We start from the raw sequence: 19,658 nt of genomic DNA on the forward strand, positions 1-19,658 counted from the left end.
ATGGATGGGTCAAAGATAACCATAATGGTTATTGATTGGTCAAAAGTTATCCAATTATAGCTATTTACCAATCAAATCATCTATGTGTGTAACCGGGCCAAACAGAGCCATTGGACAATATGTATTCACTTATAAAACTATAGATACAGTTTTTCTTCAAGCGTAATAAAGCACCTACATACAGCAGGGTCGGTGGTCAAACAGGAACAAGGAGTCGAATTGTTCGAAGTACTACTAAGCAAACCCAACATGTCGAGAGAAAATGACTACAGAACAGCATTCTTTCGGGGACACTTAACATTTAACCAGTTTAGATTAATTGCATAATTGCTCTTGTGAATATCATCAACAACGCAAAACAAGTTATGGTATTTTGTTTTTTAGCCGGTGACCTTTTTAATAGCGTGTTTTCGTACATGGCGCCAGGTCTACGTGCAAGGCAGCTCGACATCATTATTTTAATTACAAAATAACATTAATTAAAATGCATTATACAGTAATTACTATGATAAATTCGGTATTACTATTTCACCCTCGGTCGCCCCGACCCGGTACTCGTCATGCATGAATGGTACGCAACTGCAGTGTAACAAAATAAAATGTAACATTGTAGGCACAGAGCAGATTTTTGTTGCAATTCTTAAGTTGGACCTAAGAGGTTTAAAGCTGCACTCTCACAGATTTATCGTTTTGACAACTTTTTTAGTTTGTCTTGGAACGAGCAAATTTATGCGAAAAATCATGGAAACCAGTGATATAAGTCTGCTGACAAAAATCAGATCGCAGATTTTTAACTTTAAGGTAAAAAATGATGTATTATGCATTTTTCTTAAACCATTTTAATACCAACGATTTAAGCCAAAACGCATTAATTTCGAACGGAAATATGAAAATCTGCAATCTCTTGCCAGCAGCCTTCAATCACTGGTTTGCAGTACTTACGCAAAATTGACTCATTCCAAGACAAAAAAAAAAAAAAAAAAAAGTTGTCACAACAGTAAATCTGTGAGAGTGCAGCTTAAATGTATCCATGTTAAAGAACTGTTGCATGGCAAAGTCAATAGGTTTACTGAGCTCCCGTGAAGAGTTTTAGTTTCTTCCATAAACCTTTCACATAAGCAGACCAATTGTTACTGGCAGACAGACGGGCGGATAGATGTCGGACGGACGTCCAATGGCAGGGTGGTGGCTCCATGATGACTACAACATGCATTGTACATCTACTCTAAATCAAACTTGGAACAAGTACTGGTAACAGATATGTTGATTATGTGAACATCTACAAAAATGTATTTATTATGGAACCCGCAGGGTCACTGGTGTATGTTCATATAAATAGAAAAGAACCCCAAACATTGTCCACTCTATTAAAGGCCTTACGAAGGATCAACGTCAATGCAGTTGAACAACGTTATTAAAGAAAACAAGCTGTCCCGTGAGTGAGGAATACCCCCGAATGCCACATGGACACTGGAATAGCAAACGATTTCTTTGAAAAGATGCCAAAACTCTGTGATTATTGTAAACTGCATTTCAACTTATCACGATTACCACAATGTGTGTTGTTAAAATTAAATTACAATCCATGAATACTTCAGAAGTTACGTTGCTTACAAGCAAAATTACAAAACGGAAATAGGGTTATGGTTGTTGTGCACTGCACTTCCAGTCATTGTGCTTTTTCATTCAGCCTTATAAGGTGTATTTAATTTCCACCTTCGAGTCTTCAAGTAATGTTCAGGACACGGAAAATAACACAGGACAATGCCTCTGCGATTTGCTGTAATAGATGTATGGCTATTGTGTACTGCACTTCCTTATATTGTGCTTTACTAAAGTATGAAGTCTAATAAAATTCCAGCCAGTAGTTTTCAAGTTATGTTCAGGACAAGGACAAGTAAGAAACGGCAGTTGCTCTTCAATTAGCTACAACAAAGTTATGATTCTTGTACACTTCACTTTCTCAAATAAATCCAATCATTGTATGAAGTTTAATTGAATTCCATCCATTAGTTTTCAAGTTATTCTCTAAATGATAACTGGTAGGATTAGTTGCTATGAAGATGTCAAAATGAACATTTCAACCAGGCATCTAAGGGTTGGATTAACATAACTATTACTAAAAATAGGCACACGATGATTTTCTGCCTTTTATCAACCGTTTGCACAGATCTGCACTTAGTAGAAATAGTGCACATGTGTCAACTTTTTCGAATCGTTTGTTACTGTTTTCATTTAACAGAAAAAAATCGCTTGGCCGTCCCATTCTTCTAACAACTCATGTATGAAACATAAGTTCGACTATTCGAGTAGGGCTTACTAATTCTTCGCAGTCTATGTCTCAAGTAGCATCCCAACAGGAATTGACCTTGAATCTTTTACCAGGCTACAGTTCGCAAATGTATTACTAGGTTACAGTGGTAATGCATAGCCAGGTTACAGTCAACCAATGCATGGCCAGGTTACACTCCACCAATGCATGACTAGGCTACAGTCAACCAAAGCATGGCCAGGTTATTATCCAGACAAGCTAAAACATCAGCTGACACTTGCATTACACTGTAGTTGCTGTGTTTGTTAGCGATACAAACTATGGCTTGATAAGCCACTATTTATGCATAATAATAACCATAACTCAATCAACAAATTTGATTTGACCAACAGGCATGGGTCTTGAGATACACTTTGTCTCATGACGATGCACATTAGTACTTGATATAAATGAATTACCGAGTTGCAGTAACAAAAGATCAGTTACAGTTAAAGTAATTTAACCACTAATAATGTGACCTTGACATACAACACTCAGATCAGTCTTGTGCAGGATACCAATGTTAGTACAATGTTATTTGACAAATGACTTTAAAATTGACCTTGGTATTATTATTCGATCTGAGTGTTTCGCGCCAAACACACCCTCAATGTGACCCTCTGTGCAATATTCCAGTACAATCACCTATATATGCCATATACTTACTCTAAGTACGGCATGTTATTTACAGTATGAAATGCATTAATATTGAGTGAACTCGTAACACCAGTTCTCATAACCGCAGAAACATAATTCCATGTAACAGACGCTTCGGCCTGAAGAAATTAAAGCTGGTCACAATACAACAACTCTTTGAAGATAACAAAAAAGTCATATCAGATTTCTTATATATATATATTTTCTTAAAAATTAACAATATACATATGCAGTATCAGATCCTTTTTTAAAAAAGATCAAATACAAAATGATACATGAAAACGAGTGATTTGAAAACATACGGCATTTTATGCAGAAATAACAACAGATTTGAGAAGCAACCACATACATCACAGATCTTTAACAGAACAACAAACTCTGATGATTGCAGATTGTTTCTCAAACACAGTAAATATATCCTACATATTAAAATATGTATATATTAATAAACTAAAATATTCTTTAAAAACCTTTCAAATCATGACACTGACAATATTGTACTGGCTTCAATGGTTCCATGCTAAACCATATTTTTTCTCTACAAATGCAAACTTCGAACACGTACAGGCGTTCAGGCGTTTGTTTGAACGAAGATTCTCTTAGTGAACTAGTATAATAAACCTGGAATTGGGTGTATTATACAATCCCTGTATGAACTTTCAGTTTAAAGATTATGCATTTTTGTTGATAACTAAAATACATAGTCCAACTGCACTCATACATACACATCATGATCTATCTATATATATAGGTGCACCAAAACACAGACAAAATATCACACAGTCGATACAATCTGATTATAGAAATTACAAAAGAAGTATAAACAGAATAATGAGTATATTACAATTAGTAAATATAGGGGCAAGAACGAAAAGCCTCTATCGGCTTCATTATTCAATGTCCCTTAAAACCTTTTCGCTCTCACTCCTGGTAATGCTGTCCTTCACATACAGTATATGCTACACAATTTTATCATATCACAAATCTTTATATTAACAAAATAACTCGAAGAAGATGAAAAACACAAAACAGTAAATACTAGTTCAATAAAGCTATGCATTAAAGCAACAATGACATTACTAGACAAAATCGTGTACAGCAATGATGCAAGATTAAAGCTCATTTTTAAAGCTGCTCATGTACATGTATGAATGGGGTAAATCAGTATCAACAAAAACAAGATAATAACAAAATGGTAAGTTTTAAAGTGAAATATGAGATTGATTGAACCAAAAGATGAATTTGTATGTGGATAATTATTTGCATTTATCATTATGCATCAAATACGCACACAGATCGGTTAGAAGAAATATCATAGAATACTGCAGGAGTCATAAGCCATTGAGCAATTTGCAGTTTCTAGGGTTAAACTGGCCAAGAACATATATGTAAGAAACAGGCGACATACATATTTCAGTTGTGTAAGTGTAGGAGTTTTTAAAGACAACTACAAGAAATCCAAGTACATGCCAAGATACATTTATGCAGAATTTATGCAGATTGATCACCTTAGCAAAATATTGAAACATAAAATAATAGTTTGCACTAGTCCTGATACCAAGACATACATGTATCATTTTTTACAAAATAAATTAGGCAATGCCTAACAACGAGAATGCCCATGAAATACATGGCAATGTTGCTAGTATATATACACGCCCTATGTGTATCTCCACCGTCGACAGTGGGAATTCGTGTACATGTTCCAAACAAATATACATGCTATTTAACCACAAAAATAATACATGACTTAAAAATGTACACAGTAGCATACACATGTAATCACATAATGTTTCAAATACCAGCTGGTCTAGCAAGTCTATAAAGACTGGAGTTCCCTGTGACATTTTCTTACAAAAATATTTCTTTGTAATTAGGCACATTTTATTACTGGCAAGAATTTCTAGAGCAATGCTTTCTGTGGAGGTAACATTCAATGCCTGTCACATTTAATGCCCAACAAAGTTCAGGTACTGTAGTTGTAATGGACCATGTTTATAGTACAAATCTTACAAGTTACAATGATATATTTACTTATTCCATTATTGCTACAATCATCCTAAAATCAGATTAAATCCTAACATCAAAATCATTCTATCTAATCAACAAGCCAAAACACTAATACAGAATGTAACAATTTGTCAAATGTGGTAAATCTATGTCAAGTCTGACAGATATGTTTCACAACAATCTGTTTCTTTGCCATACAGAAAAAAGAAAACAATGCACAATGTTTATACCTTAGACAACTGCAGTATCATATTTGTAATGCTTGCACTGGCATAGCTAGACAGAACAAGATGTACAGACCCAGCCTGTTATTCGGGAGTCCAGGAGCATTTTGTACACCCCTAGCTTTGTGAAGAAACGCCACTGACTTGTTTAGCACACATGCATCATTTTTGTAACAATGTTCCCACTCTTTAGTTCCAGACAGGCAATTAATTACTTATAATTAATATTTTGATCAGATAAGACTGCTTCATCATGCATACATGTATATGCAACATAAAACAATAATAAATTGCCACATAACTGCAGACTGTTTTTAACTAGGTTTGCCACTATTAATGAAACAACCAGGTAACACAGGGAAAACGTTGCATGTCTGGAAAACAGGTGCTAGTCTGAATCAAGGTCATATCTCATTTTTACCCGTTATCATAACAGGAAAATAATATCATAACAATCACAAATTCTTGAATACAGTTTCAGTACAAATTCAATTAAAAAGCACATCTTATACAATAATACATGTACAATGTACCTTTGTATAGGAATGTAATTGGCTTAGCAGAATGATAATGACCATGCTACTCTAGTCAACTTTGTTTGACCTCTTGGTCAATGACCTTGGAAAAAAATAATCTTTGAGATGAGTGACATACTGTTATGTGGGGGTAAATCTCCCTTTGGACAATGACTGGAAAGCCTCAACCAGATTGATAAAACAAAGAAACTTTACAAGCACATACAACAAACAAACGAAAGCAATAGTATCACTAAAGCTTCAGCTGTTATACAAACAATGCAATACCCACTCAACTTAAGAGTTTATCCTGTCCTGCAACTTAATAATGCTCTTCCCTTTTTTATTCAATCCTAGAAAAATGTTTAGGTAACCAGAAAGAACTATTCACAGAAATATGCCAATAAAAAAATCACCTAAAATAAGCAGGCAGAAAAAGAGAAAGAGTGCAGACATTTCCAGCGTTTTCCCTGTCCTTAAACTAGAGGTCACCTCATATGAACTCCTGGCTTACAACTAGGGCATTGAACTTTAACTGCCTTTATTACCAGCTGATAACAGTTGAAACTGAAATGAAAAAATCTTATTCTTACTTTGTACCAATAACATCCCCCATCATTTTCTAATATCCACCAGGCCGTTAAGACCTATTTCAAAGCATAGTAGATGTGTATTTATAGTTTTCCAGAACAAATGCCTGAAGGGTGAAGGCTGTATCGTTATTACAGCTATTTTTAGAACCCTGATTCAATACTTGGAAAACAAATAGATGTCCTCTCAGCCTAGATTGAAACAACCTACAAATTTGACTTGTTACATGATAATATTAGTACAAATACATAGAAAATACATCTTCTAGTCCACCTTCCTAGGAGAGTTATTAACAGGCAATGTTTTACCAACCACTCTTTTTGCAAAAACATGGGCCATTATCCTTCAGCCCGGCTTTCCCATGGCCTTGTTGTATTGAATAATTCACTCAATGTTAATAATGGCCCAGTTTCCGTACCAAAGGGCCAAGGTTTTTGCAGATACACAATCTAACAATAGTATAGAAGTATGTTTTCAGGAGTTATCAAATGTTGGGTATTTCCCATGGCCTTAGAACAATGAGCAAATGCTAGATGCAGTCAAAGAGTGCAAGCCTTATTAAAAGAATATGATAATTCAATAACAGGGAAGGAATTAACATAATACTAAACCCATCCTTGAAGATTTAAAATAAAAAAGCAGCTTTGAACAACCAAAAAAAGTTTTAGTACAACATTTTAACGAAACTTGGTTTGAATTGGTAAAGTCTTTGCAAGCATAAAATGATTTTTCAGAAGTCATTCACAGATCCTTATCTTACTGACAGTATGTCTTGCGACATACATCAATTACGACTTGAGTTTACGCCAAAAAGATTATTTGATATGCTTTTGAATAACGGAAAATAAACCCTTATACAATAAAAACTTCATACAATTCAAATAACAACCCCAAACTGAATTACAGCAATTTAAAGAACCTACTAATTTACCAAGCAGTATTAGATTTATCTTTCTAACCTTCATAAAGTTCCAAAGGTTATGCAGAAAGATTAAAGATTTGCATAATTGAGTGACATTCAATTTCCGAATCATTAACATGAATGCCAAGATTTTTGCACATGAGGAATTTTATCAAAAAAGAATGACGCATTGGCAAATTGAAGCGTAAATACTTAATTCACAATAACAAGCAGTTGATATCGTTTTATAACGACTGTTTTAATGCATTTTCATCATATTCTTCAAATAACATAGTTAATTTTTATACGTCCGATTCATGTACATGTGCATTTCACAGCATACCCTTAAAGAAGCATTAACATAACAAGCTATGAAACAAACTTTGCAGAACAGAAGAGATATTGGCATCCTGAATCATGTTCTAGCTTTAGTGCAGATATAAAATCAATGAGAACTGTTTTTCAGCTGAGATGAAGGCCAGCACATAAGCATTTTTTCTGAGCAACGCCAAACTGTTTGGCCAGACAAAGAACCTTCCAGAAAACCAATATCGAAATGACAATGTTCTGTAATTTTACTGGGTTTTTTTTCAAATAGCTTTGCAATTGTAAGACATAAAATGTCCCTCCCCACCCCAAAACCCTGCCAAGAACAAAGTTTATATAGAAGAAATCAGGTTGTGTCTTGTTTAAATTCTGGAAAAGGTTGAAGTTTTAAACGATGATCAAACCATACTGATCATGAAATTGTTTACTTGGAGATGTATACATACATTGAAAATCGATTGTTCAAGGCACAGCCAAAATAAATGATAAAGTATTATATATAGTGGTTGAAATGAATTGTTACTGATTAAGCCGTGTCTTATGGACCTCTTGTTGTTATTACCCATGTACTTCCTCCAGCGAATGTTATATTTCCATTACAAAGTTTACTATTAAAAAGCATCTGCTTGTATGATACTTATTCCTGACATTGAATAATGACATGAACTATACAAAACTTTACACTGTCAATATGTTGGCTATTCAACCTATAGCAATAAAACCCTATGGCAATAAAATGCTGAATCACTTATCAATAGGAAAATTAAAAATAAATTACTTGAAGCAAAAAAAAGTCAAATCTTATTGCACAAAAAGATAAACAAAATGATTGGATCATTTGCAACGCTTGCATTTAATACTTATGTATTTAAGATAACAACTTAAAATTACATCAATCTATATATCATAAAATTATACTTAAATAAAATTAGTTACAGAAATGTTCAATGCCTTGAAGATTACATACTAGACGGATACAGTTGCCTTGGTGTCATTATTATAAATTCAATTTAGCCATTTATCTTTAATGCATGACAAAACAGGGAGAGTATGTTTATTGAAGTGTATCGATATATGGCAAATAAAAAAGTAAACTTTATCAGATTTCAAAATTTCAATTTCTTGTTCCGCAACTGAATCTCCTATGATGATAACCATTAAATTACATTTGTATCTTAATATATTCAACTCCAAAGTAAATTAAATGGCTCTAAAAACCACTCTTCCATACACAGATAAATTAGTTTAAACTGGTTAGATGACAACATGTATGTAATGAATTGAGACCTTATGAATTATGACCTCTTTAAATGGTAAACAACTTCACGCACGTACACTCCTATAGCTCTTTATACAGTACAGCGATAACACGTACTACCAAAGGTCTTAAATAAAGTAAATGACAAATTTTCAAACAGTTAAACAATCATTTACCACATTTGACAAATTGTTATTGTAAATCCATTTTGAAGACATGTAGGAAAGTTTGCACTTGGGTGGAACCCAATGACTGTTAAGTAAAATTAACGATATATATGTATCAGTCAACACTGACTTAAAACAGTATCATCATTAGAAATTCAACATATTAATATTTGATAGTTTTGAAAAAATGGAAACAGCTACTAATTTATACTACTTGCATTACATGCATTAATTACCAGCTCATAATAAATACTATAGAAAACATAGTTTGTTAATTCAAAAACAGCCGCCAATTGTATAAATCTTTGCCATGGTATCTTTGGCTTGTTCGCATATTTAACAGATTGGTTGTGGATAAATATTGACCAGTCAAAAAAAAGTTTGGATGACTTTGACCTAAACAAACCTCAACCAGTTCTAAACCTTTGGTTGCTTGATGTCAAAAATTTAAAGTTACCTTAAAAGTAAAAAAAAATCTTTTACAGCATGTGGTTTGAAATTTGAGTCAATATCAATAATGCACAGATATTCATCAAACAAAAATAAACTGCATGGAAAAACAATCCCGTCACTAGGGTGTGCTTGTTCAAACGCATACAAAAAAAATGTTGGAATTTTAATTTAAGAACATGTACTTCACATGGATAGTCTGTTATTGAAAATGATCAAAATCTTTGTCAATTTCACAATTATTATGTTTGAATATTTTTCAAACAAAAGGAATCTCCTATATTCATAATAACATATACGTTATTGTACATATAACACTCAATTAAAAACAAACAAGGAAATATCTTATGCTGTAGTATTACTACACCTACATGATGTATAGTGCTGTCTCACAATGTCAGAAATTAAAGTTTTCCCCTTATTTGCTTTTCAAATATAAAAAAATAACTTAATTTAAGGTGTACATAGATAATATTTAAATTAATTAATGAATTAATCTTGTGAACAGTTACTTGAAAAAATAAAAAAAAATGTTTGTTTAGTTATACTCTGCCTTTACATAGGTTTCTTAATCTGTACTTTTACAAGTTCATTGTAACATGTCACACCGTAAAGTTTCCTACGCTGCATCTCTCTTCCTCATCTATCCTCAAAAGCCTTTTCTTTGTAAAATCAATACATGGAAATGATGACGTTACTTGAGGTTAATCTTTTGCTTTTTTGCACTTATTTGAGGTAGACTCTGTACAACCACCATATTATCTTTGTATCATGGTATAGTGTATGTATACAAAGATGTTCATAGCTCAGACATTGTGATCTTATATGTAGTGTCAAAAACCAGTATCTTCAGTATGGGGCCTCTGAATGCCCATCTCAACTGCAAGCAAACTACCGTAGGTAATTGTGCTTTTAATTATACATGTATAGTTGAACTTGTGTTTAAGTATGGCACATATGAAGCATCTCATTTTATGTGTATTTGTAGAATCATACATATATTTAATATAACTGTGTAATTTTCTCACACAGACAATTCTGTTCCCTCAACACATCAATCTGTTCCGGGAATCTATCTTTTGCACTCGACTTCAATTATTGCCGGGAGCTTTGAATAGCTACATGAAAAGCTCTTGGTTGATGCGAATACTCAACAACTGAAGCCAGTACTCAATGAAGGGACCTCCTTCCTCTGCTGATGAAGATGATACTAAGCTCCTGCTTTAAAGAACTTCTCATTTACCTCGAAAATTGATGATTCGTTCTCTAGAGTGCTTTTCTTGAAGCATTTGAAAATTACCTACAGAGCCCATTATGGGTTGCGGTTTCAATAAGTCAATAGTAGGGCGCAGCTGTATTGACATGATGCCAGCATCCATAGTCCGTCCATGAGTCCCGTCGTGCCAATGATGGCTGTGTACTCGTGGGCAGAGGATCTGGGCTAGACACTGCGTTGAAATCTGTTGGAACAATTCCGTAATTAGCACCCCCATTGCTGTCCCAATACTGTTGACCTGGTGTTTCGAAGCACACAGCAAACTCAATAGTACGGTGGCCATCAGTCTGTGGATCAATGTCAAATTCAAATGAAAATGTGTCCAAGTTATGTACCAAATTCCCACCAAAAGGCTGAACATACTTTGCCTCCAAATCCTGACTAGATTTCCAGTTATCCTTTGTCATATGAAAAAACACTCGCTTATCGAAGCAAATGTTTTTCACCTTTATGGTTCCAAGTACGTTGTAGTCTCTGAGAATGACATTCTCCAGCGAAACAAATGACTTCCCAACTTTATCACGGAAAGCCATATAGTCTGAGGCTGGCTGGGTAAAATTCAACTTAAACGGAGGTAACCCTGACACAGCCGCCACAGCACCGTTTGTGATAGTTTTGAAAACATCCTCCGCTAGTTTTGGCGGATGATCTGATGGCTCGGTCATTATTCGGACTGTTGCTAATGCATAACCCCTATGATCTGCGAACGAAACTTTTTTGTTGGACTTGGGTGAACACGGACTAGTAGGCGTTACCCTCCCTGAATTGGGGCCAGAGTTTGGACCAGAAGAAGTATCTGACCATTCTCCATCACTGTCAAGGTCATCTTTACGAATGATAATAGGCTTCAAGTTCTTAAAACCATTCCTCACATGTTCATTTGTTAAATTCAGCTTGCTTAATTCATTGTCAATTTTTTCTACAGACGAGTCGTTTTTCTCATTTTCAGCTTTGTCCACTTGTTGCTGTTGTTGCTGCTGCTGTTGTTGCCAGTTGCGCGAAGCCTCTTGACTGAAGGCATAACTGAGAAGGTCCAGTTTCGTTGCCGGCGGGCTCGCCGAAAGAAGATATGATGTGAAATCTACAGGCATCTTACAAGCCCTTTGATACTCACTGGTCTGCACAGCCAACATTAGCAACTCTGAAAATACACAAAGAATGAAATTGAAAATAACATTGTTAAAATCAAATTACCGGTACTACTATAACTTTGCATATAATATATGTGTCTGAATTTATATAAATCATACCTAATCAATTACATGTACTAAAACAAACTATAAGTATAACATTATAATATCATTTTTCATATAATAATAATGTAACTGTACAGTCTGATCAATGTTGAAGAATCAATAAATTACTTAATTATTAAAATTAAAATAGTACTACCTTAGTCACCTACAAAGAAATAAGTGTATTGCAACATAAAAATTTAAACATTTAATTCATCCAAAAAAATATGAAAGACTGTACAAGTGATCAAATATTGGTAATCCAAAGCATAGCACTGTGTTTAAAATGATTCTGGAAGATAGGGGAATGGCTGCATCCCCACTTTCCTGTATTATTCCTGTATTATTGATTATCTTGTTGCCATTGCCTCACATTGCTACAAAAACAGCTGATCATGAGCTCTCCCTTGCTGATCAATATGAAAGTGGCCAGGAAATATAGCAAGAAATAGGAAATTGCAAATAAAGATTATAATAATTTATTTTAAATAAATGTGTTTTTTGCAGGGTGAAAGATGTCTGGCACTGTCTAGTTCTTGAAGGGTTGCATAGTTGATAATAAAAAGTGCCATAATCATAAATTCATAATTTTGTATGTTAATTATTCTTAATTCAAATTACACGACTTCTTATTTTTTAAATGTGGGCTAAATGAGAATTGTTTTCTCATATGTTCATATTCCATTAAATACTTGGCTTTCTGACTGTATTTTGAAGAATGAATTGACTTACAAAATATATCATGACTTTACGAAGATGCGTTAAAAATGACAAGAATCAAAAGATACATGTATGGTGAGATTCAACCGAACATCTGTGGCGGCTAGTAGACTACAACACCAACCAAGCAATCGAAGCTTAAGTTAATCATTCTTAATATGTTCGACTTGATAGTATATAATTCTAATGCGCTCTCATTTCCAACTACTCACTCCTATGCACAGCCTGTGCGGCACAGGGTTACAGAAGGTATAAAATTCAGCTCTCTATAAGCTTATCAAATAATGCTCACACTGAGCCAATTTCTGACCACTGTGCGCAAGAGTGTACTAAGGTCTCTCTGGCTTCACCCTCTCTTCCGCTTTAATACTATATTTTCTGTAGACTTAAAAAAACATTTTACTTTGATAAATACGTAACCAGACTGATGATATCTTCACAAAAAATGCTGGATTATCTTGAAAATAGTCAAAAATTGAGATGATGACTTATAGTTGTACCATTAAGTATCATCCAGCTGCAATTATCTATATGATCAAAATACAACAATATATTCCGCTGTAAATATTACTTGTACTAACTAAGACATTATTCAGAGTTTTACTTTATGAATAAAAATTATATACTTTACTTTATGAATATATATTTTCGAGTAATGTATTAACTTTGTCAAGTTTTAAACACAAAGACTTATTCCATGATTCTAGAATGACATAATTCTTTAACTAATCACAAATCGAGATCAGGTAAATGGTAGAATGCAGAAGCATTAAACATACTTTACAATATCGCAGTACATTGTACAGTAACAACACACCACAAAACAATGGTTAACTTACAGAAGATTATCCACTCAGAGACATGTGCATTGCATGGACAGGGTGCGTGGTTATGCCACATACCTTCACCTATTCTAATTACCAACATATATGTTCCCAGCTAGGTTTATAAATAATTATGGGGGAACTGTGGCTAGTACTTATCCACAATCATTACATAATTTTTTTTATTTACTATCATAAAATGAATAAAAGTTAAAACTGATTAACTAGATTTTAATTGGCAATTTGAGGAATTGTATTTATTCATTGATTAAAATAAATATGTTAAATATACCACACTGTAAACTAGATACTGATGTGTCTTAATGTGTTATCTTCATAAAATAAAGTTATTATTATCATTATCATTTTTAGCGCTATTTTTCACCTTTTTATTCATTATTATTAGTTTTATTATTATTATTATTACTATTTAACAACTGGAGAAAATATGACTGACTGCATCATTACATCCATGTTTTAACAATTTGATCATTCAGTCTCACATACCGAAAACTGCAGTATACTACAAAGAAATTAAGAATTTGAATAAAATACCTTTTCATTCATACAATGTAGAGCCAATTAAATTCCAATCACAACTGTTCGCGCCGATCAATTGAGGTAGAATACATTGAAAAGTTAACTTCGAAAATGTGTATCTTTCATTAACGTCTGTATTCAAATTCAACATTCGAAGAAACACGTCCGTTTTCCAACACACCTAAATACAATTTGAATACGAACATAGCCGACGAGCTCCATTTTTACTAAGCATTATTCAAGGTTAATTCTACATGTGATCACGACAGCTGAGTCCAAACTCACCTTGATCGACCAACCAGCGAGCGTTTATTTTTGTCGACCAATCAGCGGGTCGAGGCAGAAGGTGTTCGGCAACTGGGCCACTATGTGTGAAAGCATGATTAGCTAAAAATAACTATGTATTCTCCATTCCGCGCATTGCGTAATATTTTGTAAACAATAAAATAAAAACAGTATTAATTTATGAGTTAAACATCATTGAAATATTTAATTCAGGCGTGTCTTTATGTTCCATGTTAATTGTTATGTATTATAAAGAAGTATCATGAAACACGTGAAGGTTTGGTCACGCGTGATGGGATGATCAAGGTCACCAGATCAGTCACGTACGTGCGCGACGAACAAACTATGAAATTGAACTAAAGTAAGAAAGTTTGGTGTTCATTAAAATGATGTTGATGGGATCACAATTTTTTGCATAGCACAAAATTATATGTACCAGTATCACGTACGTATGCGTGCCTGTGACGCGGAGATGGGGGAGGGGATAAGTATTTGTCGACCCGTCACTTCTTTGTATAATCGAATGACAAACTAATTACAAATACATATTTCCAAGAACACTTAAGGAATTGCACTTGCTGTGTGTAGTCATGATATGCACTTTTCAAGTTTACAAGGTTTGTATTCATAGTGATTTGGCCACTGACAGGTTTGGGTGACCTTATCCACTTCAGTCTGGTTATTAAGAAGGAAAATTTAATGCAATTAGATATTTTCCCTCAACAGGGCAGTGTACATGTATCGGGTTTGTTCTGTTCAGCGTATGTGAACAATCTAGTGACGTATTATGTAAACGATTAAAAACAACTATTTACATAACTATCTGGCCACGCTACTCAAACATGTGAAATTAAGGTCACACGAGCAACCGACCTGGTTACCTGTACGTGCACTGCCGTGGCAAGTAAAGAACAAAATGGTTAAGAAAGTACGCGTAAATCAATTTTATTCAACTTACAATATTGACACTGGCAATCCCAGATGGGTATAGATATGTTGTGAAGTATTATCGTTGACATAGTGATACCTGGTCCCTATTTTTCGAATAAAAATACAGTCGAACCCCGCTGGCTCGAACTCCCAGTGACCGGCGAAAATACATCGAGCCTCGGAAAATTCGAGCCAAGCGGGAATACGTACCTTCAGTATGGATAAATCTGGAATAGGTTTAGGAAAACTATCGGGTTGGCTAACAGCTTACAATATCACTTTAAAATAAAAATAATGGAAGAAATTAAACAAAAAAATGTTTTATGCTTAGCTTAATCCTTGTATCATTTCACACGCACTTAACATAAAATAGACCTGCGGCCCAGAGTCTAATGCACCCAGTCAATTGCTTAACCGCCCCCCCCCCCCCCCTCAGGTCCAGAGAATAACGGGGACTTTGACGTTCGGTCCAGCCAATCCTTGGTTAAATCCCCGTCCTGAGGGGACAAATTGCTGGTAAAAGCTCCACTTACTGCACCAGCACCCCGGGAACATCCTAGGTAAGGCCCATTCCCCGCTATTTTCGGCGCGAAAACAATACAACCGCTTTCACTCGGCACTGCGGGGCCGCCTGGAAGGACTAAGACACGGCCCCGATGATTCCCCCCGCTAATCCCGGTATACTCCCGGACCTGGGGGATCGTGGTTACAACTGAATGGTGCATAAGCTCGGCATTTTTAGGATCAAAATATAGGTAAAAGATAGATCAGCGGAAGGAGCCATTCTTAGTCTTTGATACTGTAATCGTTTTATGATCTAAATGTCTTAGAAACGACCCAGATTGTAACCTTTTTTCAGCATGCTTGGAACCAAAGTATGACGTAAAGTCTGCTTAGCTTAAATGTGTATTAATTGCGTGGTACTTGTGGATGCTGGAAATCCAGGTTAAAAACCAAGAAATTGAACATCTTTACGAAACGGATTCCTGCTATCATTCGACTGATATTCCCAATTTTTGCACCGCAATCCTGTGGACATCGTCACACGTATCACAGTCACACTAACTCTTCATGCTGCAACATCAACATTTTGGTAAAAAAGATCACACGATCCTCAGTTGTGTTCGTGTAACCTTGATTTTTGGCATGCATCTTTTAACAAAAATCACCACTATTTCGTGAAACATTGGATGCTGAAACTAGAATACATGGTACGACTGTGAATAATTCATGTACTTATTTGAAAATGCAATTTAGGAACTGGTGGTGTGCCAATGGCCTTAGGATCACGTGTTGTCACGTGTTTTTTTTTATTTGGCAAAACTATCGACTTCTTAATGAGTAAAAACGGTTGAAAAAGCATTAGTTGCACAATCTCCAAAACCTGTGCACCGTTGTTTACACATTTGTCCAGACAAAACAGGACGATTTGCGCGTCTTTGGTATATCTCGTCTGCGCGAAGCTGTCCAAGTAACAAAATACGTCATTCAAAATGCAACTGAATCGCTTTAACTTTGTCAATGAACGGGAAACACTAAACTTCCCGTCATCAAAAAGCAAACAAACAAGGCAGTTTGAAAAAAATGGCTGATAAGAAAATGATAAATACGGGTTATCACTACTCGAGTTGTCAGCAGTAATTGAAAAATGCGGCCAATGATGTTCGTGTTGCATCACTTTAACTGATGACAATCGATCGGATACCGTCTGGCCCTATCAAATAAAAGCCATCGTCAGCACCGGATCCAGAAATTGTCGTAACTTAGGGCAAAACCTTTTGACATGCGTCCCTCACTCAAAACCGAAAGACTATAGCATAAACTGTTTGCATGGGGATTTGGGGCTATCCCCTCAAGCACATTTTAACAATTTGTATTCGGAAATTGCGCAATAATAGCGTATTTATTCATGAGTTTTTTCTCCCATATTGATATCAAAAGTAAACTTTGACGATTTAGAGGGGGCGTGCGCCGGGTGCGCCCCCCCCCCCCCCCCTCTAAAACCGCTAGTTATCGTAAATTATGTAATTGTTAAAAACACTTCGTGGGCTGAAAACGATACGGTCCTATCTGCTTCCTTATTTAATGTAATTTAGAAACTTACTGCTTTCACCCTCGACTGGAAAAAGTTGTTGTACATGTTCTCCGTATGGGCTCAGTGCAAAAGGGTCGTAACTCAATATGAACATAATATATGAGTTACGTATGTGGAAGGTAAACCATCAATGCTAAGGATGCATATGAAGTGTTTTAATATCATCGACTTTATTTCTTTGTTGTGTTTATATTGATCAACAATTATATTATTTTTGCATAGATTACATGTTCAATAACACCATAATGACGCCACGGATCTTGTTTATAGGTCCGTGATGACGCTACTATTATTGTATATTAAAGGGAGGTAATGAAACAAAATTTTAATTGAATGACATAATTATGTACAGATATAGATATAAAAATATATAATATTTGGTATGAAAATGATTGTCATTTTATGAGGAATTCGTTATATTCTTGATAACATTGTACCTTTAAAATTATATTCAATATTACATTGATACATTTTTTTCATAGATCTAAAGGTTTTCATAACTGATCTTTAGTGATCTTTAATCTTAAACAAACTGTTATTTCTTGTGTCTACATTTTGCCTATGATTTTAGCACCTTTATTCATATATGTTGTCGATAATCTTTAAGCAACAGGCTTAGCTAGACAAGTTTAGATAGCTAAGCCTGAGTGAGACATTTCAAAGATTCCTTTTATTTCCATAAAACAACAAAATGTTTGATGTAAAAGCCTATTAATTAGAGCCACTTGTTTTCTAGACTTCAAACTGTAAGGTGCTCCATTTATAATTCATATTTTTAAACTTTGAGTGTTACCAAAGTTAAGACATTAAATTTGTGTTACAAATATATTTATTAGGAACAGTAACTGTTAAAGGCATTCAATTTGTGTTGCAAATTTATAATACTCATAGTTCCACAAGACGATTTTGATGACATTGTAATGGAATTATTTCTACTGGTGTTCCAAAGAACTGTATACATGTGTTTACCATTGAGATTATTAAAACTTTGAAAACATTCATCGTGATTTGTGTCAGGAATGTATCCACACATTCACGTCATAATATAACATCTAAATTTACCAGAAGCAATTTTACAAAAGTGATTAATCTAAAAATAAACGCTTTCAATCCTGGTGTTGCAGTTAAGATATCTCCCGCGCAGCTTCAACAAATGATAAATATACAGACAGAAAATAACATGAAACTATATATATATATAAATGTCCAAACATTATCATAATACTAGCTACCAAAGGTAGTTCAAAGAATGACAATTTGGCAAAATCTCTCTTTAGATAGTATCTTAGTTATTATTTTACAAAGAAATACATCAAAACCTTGAAACTTATTTGTATTTTCCCTGAAGTAGAACTTTTTAATGCTTTTGCTTTAAAACCCCCCCAAACCTTTTGAAACATTTCCAGTCCTACACCTATAATTTATTCTTCTGAATCAAAAGGGTACTACATGAAAAAAGAGATACCATATTTATTCCCTTAAGTAAGCCTTAAAGCTGCGTTCTCACAGATATACTATTTTTACAACTTTTTTATTTTTTGTCTTGGAAAGAGCAATTTTTTGCGTAAATATCTGCAAACCAATGATATATAAGTGCTGACAAAAGATCAGATTTCAGTTGGAAAATTAATGTTTTATGGCTTAAACCGTTACTAACAGTTAAAGAAAAATGCACAAACATCACTTTTTTAACTTAAATATAAAAATCTGCGATCTAATTTTTTGTCAGCAGTCTTATATAACTGGTTTCCAAGCATTTTCGCAAAAATCGGCTTGTTCCAAGACAAAAAATAAAATAGTTGTCGAAACGTTCAATCTGTGAGAGTGCAGCTTTAAGTAAGCCTTAAACATGTGTTATACACTATTAGGCTTGAGTATCATACTGTATGCAATATATTCAGATCAAAACACCCATGTCAATTATCAACACATGTTACAAGAAATTACATCCATGTTTGAGTATAAAGAAGAATATACATATAACTTGGATTGCCACACATATAATCGGCCGATTGTTCAGAAACTCTTATTTCATTTTAATATGGCCTCTAAATGTTTATATAAAACAAGCAGATCTGAACAGTGTTGCATCAGATCTTGTAAGATACACTTCAGATCCTAAGCATGTCCATGAAACTGATGTATAAAGGTTTTAGTAATTTTAGTTGTAAACTGAAATGATATTAGTGTCATATTTTTGCTCATTCTTGTACACCAGAGTGACGAATCTATGCATTAGATTTATCATTATCAAACTTATGATGAATGAGAATGATTTTCACTATTTAGCTACATTTTTAAGTGAATTGAACTTTAGCCAATATTTAAAATGAACTCAAAGG

General features: G+C 34.3%; 1 protein-coding gene across 1 annotated transcript; it reads right to left on the minus strand.

The window, feature by feature from the left end:
- Positions 1 to 3,147: 3,147 nt before the first annotated feature.
- Positions 3,148 to 14,267, minus strand: LOC128211179 (protein phosphatase 1 regulatory subunit 3B-like). The gene is made up of 2 exons (XM_052915633.1): positions 14,022 to 14,267; positions 3,148 to 11,828 (listed from the first exon to the last, which is right to left on the minus strand). Exon 2 carries the CDS (start codon positions 11,818 to 11,820, stop codon positions 10,747 to 10,749), a length of 1,074 nt encoding a protein of 357 aa, XP_052771593.1. The 5' UTR covers positions 11,821 to 11,828; positions 14,022 to 14,267; the 3' UTR covers positions 3,148 to 10,746.
- Between the last annotated feature and the right edge of the window lie 5,391 nt (positions 14,268 to 19,658).

Source organism: Mya arenaria, chromosome 12 (assembly GCF_026914265.1).
Source record: "Mya arenaria isolate MELC-2E11 chromosome 12, ASM2691426v1".
Lineage (NCBI taxonomy): Eukaryota > Metazoa > Mollusca > Bivalvia > Myida > Myidae > Mya > Mya arenaria.